The 15,064-nt window shown below is 37.4% G+C and overlaps 1 protein-coding gene across 1 annotated transcript in view; it reads left to right on the forward strand.

Annotated features, from left to right (window-relative positions):
• Positions 1 to 15,064, forward strand: part of CADM2 (cell adhesion molecule 2) — a 574,383-nt gene that overhangs the window by 453,592 nt on the left and 105,727 nt on the right. The window contains exons 3-4 of the mRNA XM_058829687.1: positions 9,446 to 9,598; positions 12,128 to 12,265. Of these exons, the coding sequence (XP_058685670.1) occupies positions 9,446 to 9,598; positions 12,128 to 12,265 (291 nt within the window). The remainder of the gene's footprint in view (positions 1 to 9,445; positions 9,599 to 12,127; positions 12,266 to 15,064) is intronic.

The raw sequence follows: 15,064 nt of genomic DNA on the forward strand, positions 1-15,064 counted from the left end.
ACATGTTAAGCACAGACGTGTTTCTTCTGGCATACTCAAATATATCTGGTGTATGTGAATGGCCCAAAAATATCAGATCTTGGGGATAAATAGTACCAGTGGTAGAAGGACTCCACACATCTGTTACTGCTAGTATCTATTGTTAGTTAAATAATGCATTTATTCACAGTAGACTTTTTATTCTGTGTGTCTATCAGCCCTTGGTATGCCATCATATGTCAGGTGTTTGCTTTTATTTATTTCCTAAATAATATTCTGCAGAACTTGGTGAATATGTCTGACCACCATCATGGAGTCCAAATATTTTATTGTTGCACTTGTGTCACCACATTCTTGTGGTGCATAGCTGCAAAAGAAGTGCATTTACACAAAGTAAATTTAGCCTAGAAAAGTTAATATGCATCTTCCTCTCTCTCTTTTGTTTTTGGGTTCTTTTGCTGGTTTTTTTTTTCCCCATTGACTATAGAGACTGGCAGCCTCTTCTTCAGAGGGACTCAAATGCACATCCTCTATGAGGGGTGCTTAGGAAATGCTTAGGAAAAACTAAAGAAGATTAATCTTTGTGAATATCTATCAAAGGGCTTTTGTTGGCACTTCAGGATTGGTCACATTTCTGAATTTTGTGATATGCAGATTCTTTACCCCAAAAACATCTAGAATTACAAAATCCCAGAATGTTTCACATTGGAAAGGGCCTCTGGAGGTCGTCTAGTCCAGCTTGGTTCCCTGACTGTTAGAGCAGCTTCTTATGAAAATTAGAGGTCTAGATCTTCTGCTAGTTATTTTTTCTTTTGAGTTTGGATTAACTTCAGGATTCTCTGCTTTCTCATGCTAAGCAATCCCAAGTCTCTTAGCCTCAACTTGTAGGAGAGAGGCTTCAATCCTTTCATTATCTGTTTCTGACACCATTTCTCACTAACAGGTTCCTTCACAGCACATCTGCATCTGGAAAACTAAGACAAATCCCACAAAAGAGGGAGCATCTGTGTGCTTGTGGTGGGGAGACAGATTGTCTGCTGCTCAACTGTATGAGAGACATCATAAAACTTTAAGGGCTCTATCATAAAAGATGCTGCAGCCATCAAAGAGCTTTCTGAGAATCCTCCCTGGAATTGCACTAGACTCATCCCGGATCTCTCCTGATACTTTGTTCCATATTTCAATTCCCTCCATAGTGAGATGTGCGAGTCATCGCTGGCAGCACTAATATCTTCAGTATTGATGTATACATTAGGTTTGGACTCTTCATTGGTACTGGGATCAATTGCTAGGTTGACTGCAGATACATTCATCAATTGTTGATGATTTCTTGGCTGTTTTGTCCAGGTTCTGTAATGTTTTCAAGGCAGTGACCTGTTCTTAATTGGCCTCTGGAGGAAGCTAACTTGCTCCACTGGCTGCAGCAGGAGTTTAGGGAGTCTGACTGCTTAATGTAGTTAGGAAGAATGAGTATTCCTGTGTTGGCATCTGTAGCCAACATAGCCATCTGCTACAGGAAGGATGATGTTCATTTCTGTATCTACGTGATCAAGAAGTGCAGGAAGAACAGGGGCATCTTATAGCTGTTCTCAGGTAGAGAAAAATCTCTTTTAGAACATCAAAAAGTGAGAAAGTCTCTTCATACTCTGCTGGAATAATATGTTTGAACAGGACTGCACTCTTTAGAAATTAGAAGACTCTGACTTTCCAAGGAATATGAAGCAGTGCCATTTACATGACTCTACCATGAGTAACACTCAATCATGCCGCTGAAAACACTTCCAGTGTCATGGGATCATTAAGCTTAGCTGGTGAATGGGCAGAACTGCAATGTCACCATCCACAAGGTCAGGGAAACACAGCTCTCCAGCTTCCTTGAGGCACGGTCAGCTGCAGACACACACACAAAATGTGCTGCTTTTGGGCAGGCCTGGGTAGAACCTGGTTGTGCAGCAGTGCTGAAAGTGTAGAATCTGAGTTATTCTGTGTTCCTTGTCCTTTAGGACGCCTTTCATTCAGAGCTGACTGAAGCCAGTGCATGAAGGTCACCAGCAGCGACTGCAAAGAGCAGTCTCTTGACAAGGAAAAAGAATATTGTACAACTGATGTTCTTTAAAATACACAGATGGCCTTGGTAGAGCTCTGTGCTGTGTGGCCAGGCAGTTTTTAATACCTGCATAAGCTTAACTCTGCCTTGGTCAGGAATCTTTAAGTGCTGCTAACACAGTGATTAGTATCAACATAAGTAGCATGAGGAAAAATTACCTGATCTTTGCAGAAGAAAAAACTTAGAAATCTGTGTAACTTTGGTTTGGTTTGCAAGAGGATTAGTATTTATTTCTTTCTTCTACTTCAATAATGTCATTATCTAACATTTCTTACTCACAGTGAAGTCCGATTTAACCTACATAAAACACAGTGTTTTGTCTTTTCAGTATTACCCCCAATATTGCAGAAAATAAAATAAAATTCTAATTTCTGTTAGTCTTTCCTTAGGTACAAGTGGACTTATTACAGCTCTCCATTGTATTATTTTCATTTTCTTAGTATTATTTTTGCGGCAGTAGTCCATCAGTAGACCTTCAGAAATTATCTTCCCAACTGAGAGACTGTTTCTGTCTGTAATTTACAATATATGGCACAGTGTGATGTATGCTATTTTGGAATGTTGTAACATTTTCTTTTACCATAATTGCAAGGATCAGTACAACCCGGAATAGGATTCATCTTTTTAGAGTGGTACTGCATTTGAACATATAGTTAAATAATTTCCTCTATAATCCTCAGGGCTCCTTTCCCGCATTACTGTTTTCAAAACATTCATCTCCAACTTGGTACATAAGACTACCAATTACTTTTATCTATTGAATCTCATTTATTTCAATTCTGTCCATCTCTAACCTTGCCAGATCATTTTGCAATGTTAATTTTTGCAGCTGTATATTTGAGAAGTGTGATTTAAAAATATTTTCTAGGCTACTGTGCTGTGGCAAGTGTCCAGTTGCATTAGGATAATAGGAAATCTTGTAATTCCCTGTTGAACGAGGAACCAGATGAACAGACCTTGTAAGACAATGTTTCATCCTGAATAATGTGATTTGTGTTTTATTTTTTGGAGTTATGGTTACATATTATTTCAACACAGTAAAACAGTAAAGCATCTTCATAGTTCAAAGACTGTACGTTTTGCAAAGATTTGAAACTTAAATTTCTTACAGGAAAGAGAGTCAGGCCTCAGACCTTCTCAGACAATAAATATCATCCTTATGACAGGAAGAAAATAAGTTCACTGCTTCTTTAATGCAAGAAGCAGACATGATAAACACCCTGGAAGGCAAGATTTTTCTCTCTTTTTACATGTTGCCGTGTTTCTTGAGTGCTCTGAAAAAGAAAGAAGCCAATACAGAACATGATTGTGAGAGAAAAGGTAGCTCAGTGCAGAAAATCTGCCATGCAGGGAAGTTTTCTTCATTCCATCCATGAAGGGCATGTAGTGATCCTGGCCTTCATTTGTCACTTGGCAACAGTTGGTGAAACCTCAGCTTAGCAGCTGTGTCCAAGATCATAGGTCATTGTAAGTCACCTTAAACTCTTTTCATTTTATCCAGATTGCAGGATTGCTTCACTGAAGAAATTACCTTTCTGTTTGGGTTTTCCTCATAAGCATCTAAGGCTGTAAGCCCTGATAAATAATAGAAAAGGTTGTACAGACAGGTTCTGAGTCCCCAGTGCTTTGGCCTTTTCAAGGCAAGCGCAGAGTAGGTGCCTCTCTTAGTGAGGCTGTCCTGATGAAGGGAGTTTGCTGCATGCCTTTGGCAGATGCATTATGCAACATGCAAAAATTCTGAAAAATTTGAAAATGAGGAAGCAGCTTGCTGCTGAGAATTGTTCTCTAAATCAATCAGTGAAAGTGTATCTCTCCTGAAAACAATCTAGTATTTTCTTATTAGACTGCAGACCACAGCATAAAGATAGCCAGATGATTAGAGGTGGGAGAAGCATATTTCAGTTTACTCCCATTGTTTCTTCCTTTTGATCACCAAATACTTTAGAAATGCATTGGAATGAAAGTAAAACCTACCTCCAAGGATTGTTATGTAATTCTTCCATTCCTAAACCCTTAGTATATTTTATGAAGCTCAGTGATGCCCCAAATTTATTAAGTACATGAATGGGTTTAAATATTCAGTGATATTGGAGTATTCTCAGCAACCAAGTGACTGAAAACTGTGAAAGACACTGTTTGGAATGTCCGTTTGAACTCGTCTGTCTTACTAACCACTAATTACTAATGGGGGAAAATCCATCAAGCACCTGCAAATTGGTCAGACTGTTCCACAGCCAATTAGCCAAAGATCCCTCCACACTATTGAGACCTTCAGTTTCTGTGATTTCCACTGATTTTACTTATAAATGATGCCACCTTTAAAGGACACCAGTGGTACTTATATCAGCCAAATTGATAGGTTGCATTGAAATTCCTAATTCTTTTCCCTCTATATTAGCATTACCTATGAAAGTAGGCTCAGTTTGAGGAATTCTGTCCCAGGGGAAGAGGTGGTAGTTCCACAAATGCAGTGCTGTGGACAGGAAAGAATTGCCTTCACTGAGAGGTAAAAACAGCCTCAGCACATACAAAAGTAGAAATAGAAAACATGGGATTACTAAATATTCACACTGCCACCCTTGTGTACTTGAATGAAAGTAATCAACTTGCATGACTGGAAATGAAAGAGGAAGGAAATGGATTTTCTTTCCACATGAAAAACAACTGAGAAGTTTTAAAATCTTAGGAATTCAGATACCATGTAAGTACGGACTAGATGGGTTAGGCATGAATAGAATAACTGTGTATCAGTCCTTCTCATTTTCAAGGAAATGTGAATGTTTTGAAAAGAAATATGAATGTTTAGAAGACACAGAACAACAATACTAGTTTGGTTGGTTCCATTTATTTCCATTATTTCTCTTTTTTCTTGCTCTGCTGGTGGTGATTGATGCACAACTATAAGCAAATTCTGTAGATCATCCTGTGGGGACTTTGGTCTATTGAATTTATTAGGAGCAAAGAAAAAGAGTCTTCTCAAGTATATCCAGAAACACAACATAAATCCCTTTACATCTATTTCAGATTATGGTACTGCATTCAGAAAGCTGGAATCTGAAAATCAGAGGGATTGTTTCAGTTTCATAAGTATTATGATTCTGGGAGTTTAGTGTGACCTGTAGAGTATCAGAAATCCTTCTGGTTCCAACTACTGGTTATGTTATTCCCATGACAGAAGGAAGAGCTCCAACATAAGGAAGAAAATTTTGTTGAGTGAATCCCAGGATGGCAGCATATGTCAAGTTAGTATTCTCAAAATATCAGCAGATCACTCTAGAGAATTTGGGGATTTTGTTGGGTTTTTTTTTTCTCCCATTCTTCAAATATATGACTCAAAATTCAACAAAGATGTGGTCATTTTAGATGAAATGACATTAGAGATGCTGCTATGTGGCTACTATGTCGAACAGGTCCAACTGCCTATTCTTCACAGTATGAAATGTGGATTTTTTTCCATTTTGGCAAATTTAAAAGGTTCTTTTGTCTCTCTGTTACAATTCCTATTGTAGGATTTCTGTATGATAATATATAATCATTATATTAGTATTTTTTTTCGAACAATAAAGTACAGTTTTGTTTGATTGTGAACAATGAGACCAGTTTATTGTGATGGTCATCAGTCTCAAGGATTATTAATTAATGCAGCTGAAGTACATGGCTGTATCTCTTACTTATAATTACCTCAACTCTACAAATTATCAAGGTTGCTTGTTTCTGTGTCAGAGAACATTCTGAAAGGAAATCTTTTCCACAGGAAAAGAGAATGACAGGTAAAATAAATGAAGTGTGTCTGCTTAGGAACAAGTGTTTTATGCATAATTATTTCATGCCTTGCAAATTAACTACATCATATATGCCTGGGAATTACAGAAAACTGAAATAATGTACCTAGGGCATATTGGAATTTACTATGTAATTATATTTCTTGTTGCATTTTATATTTTTCAAATGGCTGGCAACATGAGAATCCAGCAAAGTGATGCCAGGGCTGGTATTTTCTGTTTCTGCTTTTGGCATATGCGTATTTCCCAGAAGTCAAATAAATATTCTGGGTTTTCACCCTTTCTCTAGCATCTCTGTAGGCATGCAAACTATGGATAGGGTAATGATTCAGCGATGTAGGTTAAAATCCCCAGGAAGAGGCCAGAAGGGTCTGTTTGGCTTCTAACAAAGTGCAATGTTAAAGACAAAGAGTTTCTAAAGAAGGCTCTGAAAGAGCAGTGTTCTGCTTTTTTGTGTTCAACTGCTAATTAAATGTGATGGAACATTTTGTATTTTACTTTATGGAACTTCATTTGAACTGCTGTGGTGGGGCTGCTAGCCACTTGGTACCTTTCAGGAGCTGCCTTCTGTCCAGGCTCCATGGGCTGCTTTGCTCCACCAGCCAGGCTTGGCAAGGTTTTCTGCCTTGAGCAGGATCCTGCTCCACTCACACACAATGCCTGGGTATCAGGAGTTGCTGGAATTACCCCTGGTTCCTCCACTGTTGCTGTTGTTTCCATCACCCTTTTAAGCAAAATTGCACCTAAGACAGAAAATGGAAACAAACCAGTTCTGGCATCCATCACAGCTATCAATTTCATGAAGAGAAACTGGTACATTTGTAAACAGATGAGGATATAGAAACAGTTACGGGAATACAATTTGAAAATAAGATTCTGAAAGGTCTCTGTGTAAGTGCTCACCTTGTCTAAGCCATAGCAGTGAAATTTGGTTTGCCTGTCATCTGTAGACAGAAAACTTACAAATAATCAGGTTTGAAAATGATGGAAGAGTTAATTGTTTTTAGACCCAGCACTTAGAAAAGTGCTTCTGACAAACAGCTTTCCTGCAAAGGAGTATTATGTTGGTGCTATTTGCAGCATTTATTGCAAAGGCTGTGTTGGTATTTCCATTACAAAACTTTCTTGCAGTTTTTTTCAATAAAAATCCACTCTGTAGCAAAACATGGAATATCTGATCTCATCTCTTGACCAGTGGTTGTTTTTACCAGCTTTCCACAAAATTGACTGAGCTGAAGTTTTTATATTTTACAAAGGTTAGAAAAGGTGTGGAGAGGAGGAGGTGAGGGAGGGGAGCAATAGGAATGTAGTTGATGGAAATGGTTTGTATTTCAGTTGTAGGATCAAAATGATGTGCTATTGGCATCATTTGTAGGCCAGTTGTGCTGTAGTGGAATTCTGTTCTTCTTAGGGCAAGAAATTCTGCACATTGTCCCATCTGTATGAAAACATTTCAATAGATTCATAAATCTATCACAAGGCAGTTATAACTGAAAATTATAACAAAGACTATGTAAGATGATATGGTGCATTATTTTTTAAATAGTCTCAGATTAAGTGGAGGAAAATATCACCACTTCCAAATTATGGAGTGCTGACAGGCTTTTTGGTTTTGGTTTGTTGCTTTGGTTTTCTATTTTTTTTTCCTGTTGCCAAATTATATATATCGGTGTGGTGGTGATCAAACCATTTGGAAGGACTTGAACAATTTTTTAAACCTTTTTCTTTTGGAAGGTCAGTAATATGAAATAAACTATCATTTTTATGTCTGCTCATTTGCATCTGACTAGAATTGACAAGCTGAGAAAGGAATTCTGAGTCCCCATCTACTTGCTCAAAACAGCTTCACTGTTTTGAGGAGTTTTGGCTGCCAAAGCCACAGTGATCAGCTTTGCTGCTCTTAGGGGTTGGTAGTCTCTTGCTTTTTGTTTCCCTGAGCTTGTTTTTCTCAGCTGTTCTGTCAGCTTTGCATTTGGTGGCGCTTTGCATCTGGTTCGCTTGCTCGTTTACTTTAAGGTTGCTCCTATTTTCATCATTATATGGATTTGATATTATAAACTAAATAATTGTGGTTTTCTCCTTGTTGTGGCTGGCCAGGCATCTCAGTTCTGACATTGCACACAGCCTCAGTTCCTTTGATGTGCCTTGGAGAAATCCCTGGTGTGCCTGTGTGTCAGGCCTGCTAAAGCTCCACCTTTCAGTCCTCAGACCCCGCAGAAGAAGCTGAGCTTTAGCTGGGCCTACCCTGAAATAATCAGCAAATTCAGCTGAAATTTTCTGGTGAGAACAAGCCTAAATGGCAGCCTTAGAAGAAGATAAATTCAAGTGACCTTCTTTTTTGCTGAATCTTCACTGTGTCTTCTTATTTTGTTGTAAATCTACCTGGATCGACTTGGACAGCAATGGGGCAGAAACATCTAGGTTTAGCAGCAAAAGAACCCCAGTAAAACTTTTTATTAATTTTTATCATTGGAAGAGATGTACTAGACAAATCTAAGAGTCTTTGGAGACTTTAGAAAGAGGTGAGAGAGAGCATTAGGGACTTGAACACCTTCGTTCTTCTCACAAATGCAAGTGTAATTGTATCGATAAATATCATAGTCCCATTTTACTTTTGATTTTCAGAGGCTTGCTGGAAAAATAGGCTCACTGAAGTTTCACACACTACCAGGCCAGACATTTCAATCTAGAGGTATACAGCTAAACTTCCTGAGTTTTAGAGACTTTTTTATTGTTTGCTTAGGAGGATTGCAGTGTTTGCTCACTTGTGATATTGTTATTTCTATGCTGTGGAAAGGCTTGGATAATATATGCAGATTCCTGAAGCAACTTTACTGCAGAAAAATAGAATGTTTGCAAATGTTTTTTTTCAGTTTTCCAATAGAAAATGGGTGTTAATCTAAGTATAGGTTATAAAATTAAATTTTAAATCATTGACTAAAGTGACATTTTGAATTTAAGTGAATCTACATGCTCCTTCTCCCTCATTGCTTTCATGCAAACAGAAGAGATTGTTTTTTATTCATAATCAAAAAAAGAAAGCCACTATACTAAATTACCTCAAATTGTTACATGTACTGCATAAGCATGAATAAGTGGAACTTTCAGTCTATTAATAACAAGCAATAATTATTTAGAGAATTTGAGAAAGCTGATATTGCAGTTCAATATTAGTAGTAATGGACATGAGAAAAATCTGAAGGCAAACTATGCAGGGCTAGATGGGGGATTCTCAGCATCTGTAAATACTTGAAAAACAGGCTGGTTTTGGGAAGGATTTATTTTAGGCACTGAACAAAGCTCTGAGGGGGCAGAAATCAAAGTCATTGTTGGGATTTTTAGAGGAAGGCTGGAGGTAAGTCAAGTCCTGTAGCTTCTCAGTTTATATATGTTACAAATCACTCAATACACCTCTCAAAAACTTGCTCAGCTTTATTCCACAGAGATAACAAACAGCTGTGTCCACACCCCTGTGTTCTGGCTTCTCCTGGAACCTCCATGGAGCCTCCTGTACCACTCCCCTCGCTTTGTTCAGGCGCTGGATCCAACCCTGACGTGGATTCCTTTTGTTTTTCAGCTCTGAGGGACAACAGAATCGAGCTGGTGCGAGCGTCGTGGCACGAGCTGAGTATCAGCGTCAGCGATGTGTCCCTGTCGGACGAAGGGCAGTACACCTGCTCTTTATTCACCATGCCTGTCAAAACTTCCAAGGCTTTCCTCACCGTCCTCGGTAAGCACAAACAGCAGAAAGCACAAACTGAGCAGAAAGAAGAGAGTGTTAAACTCCTCAGGCTCTGGCAAATTATGATAAGAATGAACTTTTCTAAGGTTTGGCAGAAGATAAATGTAAATGTCTGATCTAGTTTCCCCTCATGTTTATTGTTTCATATTGCTGTGCTGAAAAATAGCATTCCTCTTCCTGTTTGCACCGTGGCAGGATAATGAGTTAGGGAGCACACAAAGACCACGGAACGAGTGCTCCATAAAATGGACATAACCTCTACATCCCGAGCACCAAGAGAGCAAAGAAGGTGCATGTGTTCATCTCCTGACAATCTATTGGGTAGGGCAAAGGGGAGAAAATCAGAAAGCATGAAATCAAAACGGGCTTTAGAGCTTTATCATTTCTCCTTAGCTGTGCATTTTTTTTTTTTTGTCTCATTCTGCTTGCTTTTTTTTTGGGGGGGGGTGGTCTATAAAGACTTAAATTTTCACTGGGTTTGCTGCTTCTTATATGCTTTATCCTCTAAGTGCTCTGCTGTTTTCCCCAAAGGTTATAGATACACATAGAAAAGCAATAGATTTCAAGAGATGCCCAGGAAATAAAGTTTCTGCTCGAAGCTTTATATGATTCTATGAATGTCAGTAGCCCAATCAGCCTAAATTGCTATAGTTCATTGAAACACACCTGCGAACCTAAGAGGTTATATGATTTTAGAGATTGATTTTTATTCTCTTTTCCTTTTGTTTTGTCCCTGAACATGACTCTTTCTTTCTGTTTTATTTTTATATGTGGATGGGCAGACAGTTGAATTTAATAGGACTAATGTAAGATATTCTCTGTGGCAGTAATATTCACATTAATCCAGCCAGGGAATTGGTTTTGTGCTTAGGATATGAAATACATCTCTCTTTCAGTCCCTGTGAGACTATTTTATAAAAATCTTCACAAGTTTGCCATTAAGGACAAAAAGTACCCACTCAAAGCAGAATATTCTGGAATAGCAACCGCCTGTGCTTAATCTTCTTTCTGTGGAGAGGCATTTCATGGTCTAAACAATTGAGGAGGGCACCAGCTCAACCTTTTAAATGGCAGAAAGACATAGAAGGGTGTTACAAAGACAAGAAAACCCCCAAATATGCAGCCAATGTTTATTAACAAAAGTAACTTGATCTTTAATGGTCCTTTAAGCTTTACCTTTGTTTTAGGGGAGGTTTTCATAAAGTTCTCCCAACATCATTTACTTACCTTCCCAGAGAGAAAGCTGCACAGTTTAAGAGTCCTGCTTTTTTTTTTTTTTTTTTTTTTTTTTTTTTATTATTTTATATTTGTAATTTCCTATTTTAAAGTAACATTTTAAACTCTTAAAACATTTTCTGCTGGAGAAGGAGATCTTCTATGCTGAAATGTATTACATATTTTCATCAGATAAACTATCCTTTTATATACTAATAATCTCTTTATTGGCTGCTCTGCTTTTGATTAGAAAATTTAAGTGTTAAGGTATTGTAATAGACACCATTTTCTGTCCTGAGAGAGAGAAGTAGATTTACTAAAGTGCTGTACTATGCAACAGGTGATGCTGCTTTGCATTTATGTACATAATCTGTCATTTTGGAAAAGAGATGTAGAAAAACTGAATTATTAATACAGGGCACAGGATCAATTACTGTGACTGAGCCCTTTATCTTGCCACAAATTTGAATGCACCAGAGCACTGTAGCTGCAAATTATAACTGACATTTTTTGAGATTTTTAAATTACTGTCATCAGTATTACTTTAAAATAAGTTATTCTCATGTCTTCCTAAGTTAAACGCATTTGTGCACGCAGTGATCAAAACTTCCCCAATTTTTTCATGTTTTTTAAAAAATTATTTTCTTGTTATTATTTAATTATTATTTATTATTTATTTCAATTATTTTTAAATTATATTTTTTTAAAATCTTCCATGGTTCATTGAAAAACAACCATTTCCAAATTGAATATTATATGTGTGGTATGTCAGGGAACTGTGATTATACCTCTTGTTGTTTTGGTTTTGCTTCCTCTGAAGATAAAATGACTCCAGTATTTATTTTCACCCTTCCTTTTCCCTGGATTTTGTATTAAAGTCTTCATTAATTAGGTGTAAATATCGGTTCTGAACTTAGGTCAGTTCAGCTTTTTGTTGCCAGTTTAATTTTCACAGCTGTGCTTCTAATGCGCTTTGTCATCCTGCTTGCTGTGCTGAGCAGTTTAAATATTGTGACAAGTCAGACTAGACCTGCATGCAAAAATACACAGAGATAAGGTATTTATTAAACTACAGTCTGTTTCTCTTGGAAAATTAGGTGCTTTCTTTATTTATTTAGAATCAACTACCGTTCAGATTGATGGTTAATTTACAATAGGAGAAAGGTTTAACTGACGAGGCACGAGGAATTAATTATCCTGTTCCCAGAATTCAGAGCATATGAAGAAGTGAACTTTAAGTTGGTCGTGCATTCATGGCAGCAGCTGACACTATCAGACACATTTTGCTTGTTTGCTTGTTAGGTGTTCCTGAGAAGCCACAAATTACTGGATTTACCTCACCAGTTATGGAGGGAGAGAGGATGCAGCTCACTTGCAAGACATCTGGTAGTAAGCCAGCAGCTGATATCAGATGGTTCAAGAATGACAAAGAAGTTAAAGGTATTTAAAAGGATTTTGGTGTCATTTGGTCCAATTGTCAAAACTATACATTCTGTAGAATTATTATTTTTTTTTTAATCTGGGTTTGTAAAGCTGTTCCTATCGGGTCATGAAATGAGTAGGGGATAGATGAAGAATTTATTGTAATTTACTGTACTGGTCATATAGCCATCTTTTTATTGTTACTTCAAATGTTAAAAACTGATGTTTTGGATTGCTCAGAACTCTGTGCAGCACCATAAACTCAGCTGTGAGGCTTCATAGGGCAATGTTTTCTGGATTATTATCACAGTCAGACCACTCATCCCTGATATTTTCCCTTTCCATTTCTCTTGTGCCATTCCAACATGGGGTATGTATGATTTAGTTGAGTCCCAGATTTAGGTTATACTCCCCTAAAAAATGTGACCAGGTGAGGCAGAACCATCTGGAGGAGACAGGAGAAGGCACTTCCCAGAGGAGATCTATGGAGCCTGCTCTGGTGAGGAAGAGTCAGGATGTAGCAAATGGGGGAATCTCCAGCTGAGGCAAGGATGCTGACAGTCTGGAGCGAGGAGGAGGGAGAGGATGGGCTTTAAAGGGGATCAGGAAAACTTCACAGGGGCTGAGGGGAGTTGGAAAAAGTCTGCTGTAACTGAAAAGCCATGGAGTGACTGAAACCAAAGCTGACAGCAAGGATTTGCCTTCAAGGATGCAGCGAGCTAGGAAAGAGCTGCATATAAAAAGCTGTTTATTTCCTTTCCATCTTCTCTTTCACTTTGCTTAGAGCTTAGTTTTTTGCTCCATATTCTTAAAAATGCTGGAATGGTTTTAACTCCCCACTGGTGAATGAGTGAAGAGAGCTTCCTGATGCAGAAGGCTGTCACACCTCCAAGCCAGTGGAGGTGCCCATTATAAAGTAGATGGATAAAAAGCATATTGGTATTTATTCATGTCACCTCTGTTCTATATTCAAAATCCACCTTTTCTGTGTGGCTTTAAAAAACAAAAACAAGCAAATAAAACACCCTTCATTTATCTGATTTGTCTCATATTTTGGATTTCATTAGCTCAAGAAACTGCCTCAAGCAAAGTTACAGAGTTAATTACTGAACCATTTATCTTCCTTTACTGTTTTCTACCATAGTTCAATGTGCAAAAGCAGAGCTGTGGTATAAAATTGGTAAATAAAGGAGATTGCAGATGATTGCCTAAGGAATCCTGTCCATTCCAGAGGTGTCCTTATATTTCTAATGAAAATGAGAATAGTATTGAAAGGAGTGAGCATTTTAGACTGGAATAATTTGAAATGTGTAACAAGGATAGAAAATGAGGAAACAGAAACTAATTCTTTTCAGAACTGGGAAATTTGAGGAAATTGATTAAAGAAATGCAGCATCTAATCACATGTAAGTAAAAAGAATTAAACAGCACAGCTAACACACATGGCAGAGCATAGACTGTGTCCTCCAGAAAAGATGGCAGGATGAATATACATTCCTAAGGCATGTAAAGACTGGAAATAACTCCAAACCATGTCAATACTATAAGGGAAATACTGTTGGTCTAACAGCAAGGCAACACTTATTTGAAAAATCTTAGTTTAAAAATTGTGCTTTAAAATCTGATGCAATTACCTTTGCCTTTTCTTCAGCTGATGTGTAACTGAAGCCAGCAAGCAATTTGGTCATTTGACTTTAATTTCTTCTTCTCAAGAGTTCCCAAAGGGATTTAAAAAAACACACAAACAGCAAAACAGGGTGGGGAAACAAAGGAGTGTGAGAGGAGTATGAAAAAGAACAGTAAAGGGAGAAAAAAGCCCCGACAACCAGAAATAGGAGGAAAGTACTGAGCACATTCATTTCAGTTTAGTTTTCTAGGTCTTCTGAAGAGCACATTGCCATTTCTCAAAGGTTAGAAATAAAATAACCTAACCAGTCTGCAGTGGCATCAGCAGAAGTTACATTAGCTTTGTGCAGTGTAAAAGGTGAAATGATAAATCTGAGAAAATAGATATGAAATTATATGCTAATGCAGCTGACATTAAAGGTTAGAAGTTCGTCTGTCTAGCACCAGTAAATCCAATTGTGTTATACTGTATTATACATGGTGCAAACGAATATAAATGATGCACTGAGATCAGAGTTGCACCAGAGGGGAAAAAGCCACTCTAAAATTGTAGCTCCATTGCTATTATTCAAAAAAGGAATCATCATCTGGTAAAGGAATAGTGTTTGATAAAGTAAGTGTTAGTAATGAGAGAGACTGAATGTGAAGCACTGGGTGCCACACCTTTTACTTTAGTGTTCTGTCACTCAGATATGCACCAACTCAACAAAGGGATCTGCAGTTTAGCATTCTGGAGACATTTCTGGTAGATTATTAAGAACAAAAATACTGGAGAAGCTAAATGCAAATTTTTCATCCTGAAATTACTTTTTTTTTTTTTTTTTTAACAAAATTTGTTACATGCTCTTTCAACAAAATTATATAAAGAATTTCTTTTTAGGCTTCAGGAATATTTTGAATGGATTTTCGGGGTTTTTTTTCCTTTCCTAGGTAGGTTGGATTTTAAAACTAAATAAGTTTATTTTTTATGTCAACAAGTTAAGATGCTTTGATTAAGTTTTAGGGAGGCACTGATCATTTTGTCTTTATAAACTTCTGAAGCAAAGATGAAGTTTTTTTTTAGATAATAGGGCTATTTTGTGTCACAACTTGAGTTTAAATGTAAATAAAAATTATATCTGCCATGTAAAACCAGAAAAAATTTCTTTTTAAATGATGAGTACTTCTTTCTGTTCCAGGTATGTCCTTTTA

The sequence above is a fragment of the Poecile atricapillus genome, chromosome 1 (assembly GCF_030490865.1).
Source record: "Poecile atricapillus isolate bPoeAtr1 chromosome 1, bPoeAtr1.hap1, whole genome shotgun sequence".
Taxonomy (NCBI): Eukaryota; Metazoa; Chordata; class Aves; order Passeriformes; family Paridae; genus Poecile; species Poecile atricapillus.